Below are 7,393 nucleotides of genomic sequence, written 5' to 3'. Positions count from 1 at the left end.
ACAAAAACTTTGGGATATGTTACAGCATTAAAAACATTAATCTCATCCTCGAGATTTGTATGCGTTTAAGGCGTAACAGTATTTATTTGAGCTCTTCAGACAACTCTTCCATTTTCAATGCATTTTTTCGATTCTCACGTTCTAATTCCATTTGAGCCTCAACTAAGTGGGCTATTCTTTCATACTCTTTCGGTTTTCCGCTCGAACTTGAATCACATGTTGAACTTGAACATTTTGCCTCGTAAGAGTTAAAAGTAGCAGCTCCACCAGATTGTTTTTTCATGTACTCATCAAAAGATTTCAATGCCTCTTCTCTACTCCAATAGGATTTGTGAGAAGTTTCACTATATTTATTCACTTGAAGTTGAGCCTCCTCCCAATTCTCGTAAACACCGGGTTTTCGTCTAACAAATACAACATATGTTTTCCTCTACATTAAATAAGAAATTTCAAAATTAAAAAAAAATTCATAAAGTAAACATGAAAATCACGTAAGCAAATCACAGAGAAAGTTACACAATACAAACTAAATTTGTAATAAAATAATAATGCTACTAATCTGTTCAAAAATTTTGATAAACCACCTTCGAAATTAGAAAAATATCCTAACAAATATCCTAAAATTTTTGATAAACCAACTTCGAGTTGGTCCCCATCATTATCCTAACAATTTACCAAAATATTGATAAACCACCTTCGAAATTTAAATTCGAAAATGTTGAGATACAGTATATACATACATATTCCATTTCAAAATTACATAAAAGTTCACAAAATACGAATGCTACGAACATAATAATCGAGAAGCTACAACAAAATCATGGAAAATAATTAAAAGCCTTTACCATGGTAGATGTTGTAATGGAATCAATGAATCTGAATTGCTACATTTTCTTCGAGTTCGACATTCTCTTTCCTTCCATCGTTTGACTTGGGGATTAGGGTTCTTGTACAGGTGGGGGAGTAATTTTGAAAAGAAATACTCGACAGACTGCCTTCATTAACAAATGATAATGTGAGTGGCACGTGATATGAGTCAACGTTAATCTTAACGTCAGGATAACGGTAGGGACCGATTCGGGAATATTTTGAAAACATGATGGATTATTTAAGCAGTCAAAAATCATGAGGGACTGAAATGAGAAAAACGGTTAACGAAAAGGAATAAAATAAGTATTATCCCAAGAATTTTATTCTAATTTTTCAGCATCACACCGAGTACCATATAACTGATATTTGATTCAGAATTCATTCGCTGTTTTAGGAGTTAGATTTGCGCTTTGCTTCGGTTTATTTCGATTTTGGCACGTGTTTGTGCCTGACATGCTCGCACAAAAGTTCAAAGAAACAATTTGGCGTGCACAATTGCCTCCAAACAAATCGAACACCGGAAAAATGAAAGAATTATCCAGCCACAAGGGAAAGATCGACGTGGTCAAGGAGAATAAACTGATTATGGTGGGAGATCAGTTGTCGAACTTGTGCAAAAGTTCGAGGGGGATACTGTAAAAGATGGGAATGTGCAACATGGGACTCAGGAAGTTCTAGGAGGTTATCTTGCACTTGAGTCAATTTTTAAAGATATGACCAGGATTTTCACTACAACTATGAACAACTTCATGAAAGAAGGTCGGGTAGTGGCACGAATCATCAGTTGATGACAAATATAATGATCCAGAAAATAAAGAGACTGAGGAGCAAGTTCAAGTCTCAGAGAACTCTCGAGCAAGAAAAAATATCCACTTGGAGTTACTTCAAAAAATAGTCCGTGACAGTGGAGAAATACATGTCTCAGCCAGAGAGGTATGAGGATGCAGGAGTTCGAGGATCACCAATTATGAATTTGGAGACTCATGCTTGGGGGCACCACATTTTGATACATTGAATGAGGTTAACAAGGGTAATCTTGTTTAAGGGACATGTCTTGTCTCGAATCACATGACTTGTGAACCCATAGTAAGTTGTATCTTTGAATCATTAATCATATAAGTATTGATTTATCTATTACCATTGAGATTTTCAAATTCAAAGAAGTTGAATTTGATGATTAAGTTTGATGGAGATCAAACATATTGCTTATAAAGATGTTTGTAAGTGAATTTCATATTTGAAAGTTGTGGGTAAACATGACTTCCAAAATTTTGAGGAGAGTGTGAGTGCCTAAATTTTGTGAAAGAGTTCTAAAATTGACAGCTGTCAAAATTTGAGCCAGTTGACAGTTTACTTTGAATAGTTGACTTTGACTCGGTGGTTTTCGAAAAGTTTGATTTTTTATTATTATAACTAGTTGTACACACTCGTCACATGGGTGATGTCTAATCGTCGATCGGGATTATGATAAAATCACGATCATATATTGTTTGATTAATACACTTGGAGTATCCTAGTGAAGCTCTAACTAGTAGAAGTCCTAAAACAAAAAAACAATCAGTATGAATTTTGACTCATTACACTTGAGTATCCTATCAAACTCTTACTAGGAGTTTTGACATGTTGATCCAGAGTTTCCTACTAAAATATAATCCAGATTGTCAAATTAAAAGAAGTTGAATTTGGTGATTAAGTTTGCTAGATATCAAACATATTGCTTATAAAGATATTTGTAAATGGATTCCTTATTTGTAAGTTGTGAGTAAGCATGACTGCCAAAATTTTGAGGAGAGTGCAACTGCCTAAATTTTGTGAAGGAGTTCCAAATTGACAGCTGTCAAAATTTGGGTCAGTGGACAGTTTACTTTGGATAGTTGACTTTGACTCGTTGGTTTTCGAAATGTTTGATTTTAATTATTATAACAAGTTGTGTACATTCGTCACATCGGTGATATCTAATTTTCGATCACGACTATGATAAAACCACGATCTTATATTGTTTGATTAATACACTTGGAGTATCCCGGTGAAACTCTAACTAGTAAAAGCCCTATTTAGACAAAACACCCAGTCGAAAATTTGACTCTGATAGGTACAAGCATAATATGTTTATTTAACCCAACTCAATTAATTATTTGTTGGATTAATAAGAATAAGCCCAATTTAATAAGCCTATTTATTTAGTTCTAACATTATTGAGGCCCAGAATTTGGATTGTGTTTGCGAAAGCCCAAGCCCATCAAACATTCCTGAGAATCTATAAATAGAGGAACTCCCAAACAATTCAAGGTATGATCTCATTTTTATAAAAGTTCTTTAGTTCTCTGAGTTTTCTTGGAACTGCTTACTGACTTGAGCGTCGGAGTGTCTACTTCGGGAACCCTCCCGACGCCTACTTAACGAGTGTTCGTGACGCAGGTGACGCCCCACAAATTAACTGTATATCGTCTATGTGGATCCGTTTACCAGCCATGTGAGCTCATTTACGGGCCAAGTGGACCAATTACTAATCAGTCGGATCTCTCGTGTGCAGTCTACGTGACTCATTTATTTTAGTTGCATCAGCTTGGCATACCATATGAAAATGGCCTTGCCCGTAAGCGGTGGTGGCATTGACGGTTGTATGACTGCTAATTGAGGCGGGAAACGTACCATATGAAGATGGCCATGCCCGTAGTGAGTTTCATCTCCAAGCACAGGTTCTCGAGCGGTGAGGGCAGCAGCGGGACCTCTAATCAAAGGCGGTGTTGCTTTTTAACTGTTCGTAGAGAAGTACAACTTGGTGTGCGAACCAGGAGGCAGAGATGGTCTTGCTACAACGGTCATAGATCGGAGCCATGGTGGACGAATTGCTTGTTGGGGGAGACCAGTGGCTTTGTTGGTTATGAGATGCAACAACGAAAAGGATTGGTGGTGGCAGGAGGCTAGAGTTGGAGTTTCATGTTGCTTGGGGCCCCCATCATCATCATCATCATCATCATCATCATCATCATCATCATCATCATTATTATTATTATTATATGTTAAAAAAACGTGTGAGCTACATATATATATATATAATATGTATATATTTTGATTATGCTAAATATTCCAACCCTTTGGTCAGAGGTGTTGACTGATATATTTTAGGTTCGGGAAAATTTCAAGTTTTTAAGCTTTTGAGAGGTCTGTTGATTTTATATTGACCTCGGAAATAAATGGTGTTGAGTTGATTTTTTTTTTTTTTTTGTAATTTTTTATTTGCATGACATGTATTGTTTGTAGGCTTTTTGATAAATAAAAAAGAAAGAAAAAAATTGAAAAATATGTGCAGGTTGTGTTCCTCGAGGGAAAGAGTATTCCTTGCTAATGGCCAACCGCCGGAATAGCCAAACTTTAATAAGTAGCTCTATCAAGAGTGACACTTCTGATAGTGACTATTCAAAATCTGATGCCGCCGACTTCTCGAGTGGTTCGGGTTTTTTAGTGACTCCAAGACTCGATCTTTAGATTCTCATGGATTCCCTAGGGGATCTTCGCCATTAGAGAATCCCTTGTTGGGTGATGATCCTGAATGGAGCGAACCTTTAGGTGGTTACGATAAGGATGCTATGTCTGACCAAGATGTCGGCAGTTTGCGCGAAGTGCTTGGAATACCACCCGAGTGTGACATTAAGGCTCCGGGACCTCAAGATGATTGTCATAACCCGCCGCCGGATTACTTCACCATTTTCCTCGAATACTTTAATGGTGGACTTATGTTTTTTCCGCAACCTCTACTAGTGGAGTTGGTTAAAAGCCTCGGTATGGGCTTTAGTCAATTGACTCCAAATGCCGTTATAGTTTATTCGGCCTTTTGTCATAAGATGAAGGAAATTCACATGCCCTTGTCTGTAGAATTGTTCCACTCATTTTTCTCGGCGCGTAGAAGCAAACCGGATTCGCACGTTTACTTCCAACCTCGGGCCAAATGTAAATTTTTGTCCCGAATTCCGTCTCCTAGGAGTTCTTGGAAATCTCACTTTTTCTATGTTAAGGACTGCGGGTGGGGCATACCGGTGGTCTGGAGTTCGGGACTTCGAGTGATTGCGATGAGAGGGACTCACCATGCACTTCAACTTCAATGTCGCGATTTAGGTCTTTTTGAAGAACTTTATAATCCTAGAAATTTAATAACTGCTGGTATTTTTTGTATTCTGTGTTTGTAATTTGTTATTGCACTATTTTAATTTTGCATTATAATTTGTTGTTTCTCTCTTATTTATATGACTTTTTTGGCAAATCCTCATTTGCAGGTGATAGATTTGACTTGGCCACGATCCAGGCTCGCAAAAACACTTTTGGGAGGCAATCCCCGCTTGCTGGAAATTGTAGAGCGCCTGCGGATCGTGTTGCTCATGATTCTCGTGACACTATGCGTATGGGACTCCCACCGGCACGCTCTGAGCATGTCTGTGTGTCGGGTTCTAACTCGCAGAAGAAAACTAATTATTCGCCATCAAGCAAAACTTTGGAGATTAGGCCTGCGAATGGGGGAGGAGAGGCAAAAAACGAGCTCATGAAGGGGTGCGAAAGAAGATTGATGATGAAATGCAAAAGAATCCTAAGAGGATCCGTGCGGACGATGAAGGAGCACTTTCCAAGATTTCCCGTGTTAAGCATATCTTAGTCGATGGGGTGAACCATAGGGAGAAAGCTGACTCTTTCTAGGATTTAGATGATCCAGAGATTGGATGGAAGAAAGGACGGAGCATTGTCGGAGACTATGACATGGTCCATCTAGTGTCGCTGTCCACGGATTCATTTGCTCACTCCCTTGGCTGGAATTCATGTCAGGTATTGTGCTTATTATGTTAGCATATTATGGGTTTTGTCTGCATTTTGATCGTTTGGCCTTATCTTTGCAGAGTTTGTCATTAGCTAGTGTTGTGCGAGTTTGGGAGGAAAAATTGCGCAATTGTCAAGATAAGCTGCGAGAAGAGGTTGTTCGGCTGAAAGAAGAGAAGATTCATCTTACTCAGGAGAAAGAAAATGCCAACTTGGAGCTGATGCAAGTGCAGGAAAAGCTTGCGGACAAGATAAAAGAATTTACGATCCTTGAAGAGAAGTATTCCACTGAGGTGAAGACTGGAGGTCAATTCCTTGACTCCGAGGCGGGCAATAATCTTTTGAAAAGGACTGAGGAGAAAGGCGTTCAGAATTTCAAAGCATCGTCAGCATTTAGAGAGGAGATACTTGAACGTGCCATGATCATTCATGATGAGGTAGTTCTGGACTGTCGAAACCAACTGAGGAAGAAACTTGTGCCTGAAGAAATAGTGATGATGATTGAGCCCAGCGTCTCGGAGGTGGGTGGAGGATCCATGGTTGATTTCCCTTCGAACAATGCTGAGATGATTGACGCTTTGGATCTCCTCCCTACTGAGGGGGAAGCATAGCATTAAGTAGCATGTATTATTACTCCTTAACTTTGTTTACCTTCATTTGCTATTTGTCGTAATATCCTTTATCGTGCTTTCGCATGGATTAGATATTCGTTTCATTTGAGCTCTAAGGCCGCGATACTTTCACATTTGAAGATTTCATATATAATTTCTGTGGGGACCCGGACGCTAATCAAGTTCTTAATCATCATTGGCACTAATTAATCGATTATAAAACATGGTCTAAAAATTTGCTTTTTAAAATGCGGAACATAGTGAAATCAAGACATATATACATATCAGTATATAAAATACAAGTCCTGTATCATAATAACAACTAATATCAAGTGTCCAAACCCTATCTCAGATCAAAGTCCGAAGTCTCCACTCTAACTCGATCTCTCCTCATCTCCTCGACCCTGAACCTGTCCCACCTGTTGTCAAGTACACATACAGACAAGACAACAGCCGGATAATTCCGGTGAGAATATAACCCCAGTATAAATCAACGAAACATGCAATCATATAAACAAATATAAAGCATGTAATCAGGTAACAGATATATGTATCAAACTCTGAAACATAATCAATCATAGACTGTCGACAATGCTCGTGACTCCACGACTCAGACTAGACTCAATCCTAACCTAGGGATCCCGGTTTCCAGACATTGGCATTCCATATCGACCAACAGTAATAGAAAAGACTCCAGTTCTATCCACGTCGATATAGTATCGATCACCAGTAATAGAAGAAACTCCGATTCTATCCACATCGATATAACATCGATCAACAGTAATAGAAGAAGTTATAATTCTATCCACATCGATACAATACTGATCATCAGTAATAGAATGAGCTATAATTCTATCCACATCGATAGCCAATTATCCAGTAGCAGACTATGGCACTTCCGCCAATACAATATCTCATGACATCGTGCAATGTGCCCGTGGTGATCCCACCACTATCAGGCACTTCTGTCATAAGAATGCTCGTCTAATACCTACTATCTATATTCAAGAGAACAAGTATATCAATCAAATCAATGCAATAAAGTAAAGTATGTGATTTAGGGAAACTCAAGTCTAACCGACTCAAGTCGATCTCCCAATACCACA

General features: G+C 38.5%; 1 protein-coding gene across 1 annotated transcript; it reads left to right on the top strand.

The window, feature by feature from the left end:
* Positions 1–4,308: 4,308 nt before the first annotated feature.
* On the top strand, positions 4,309–6,228 carry LOC140803756 (uncharacterized). Its single transcript, XM_073159638.1, has 2 exons — positions 4,309–5,031; positions 5,145–6,228. Exons 1-2 carry the CDS (start codon positions 4,461–4,463, stop codon positions 5,516–5,518), a joined length of 945 nt encoding a protein of 314 aa, XP_073015739.1. The 5' UTR covers positions 4,309–4,460; the 3' UTR covers positions 5,519–6,228.
* Positions 6,229–7,393: the final 1,165 nt, after the last annotated feature.

This window comes from Primulina eburnea, chromosome 10 (genome assembly GCF_022965805.1).
Source record: "Primulina eburnea isolate SZY01 chromosome 10, ASM2296580v1, whole genome shotgun sequence".
Classification (NCBI taxonomy): Eukaryota; Viridiplantae; Streptophyta; class Magnoliopsida; order Lamiales; family Gesneriaceae; genus Primulina; species Primulina eburnea.
This window is presented reverse-complemented; position numbering and strand designations above follow the sequence as displayed.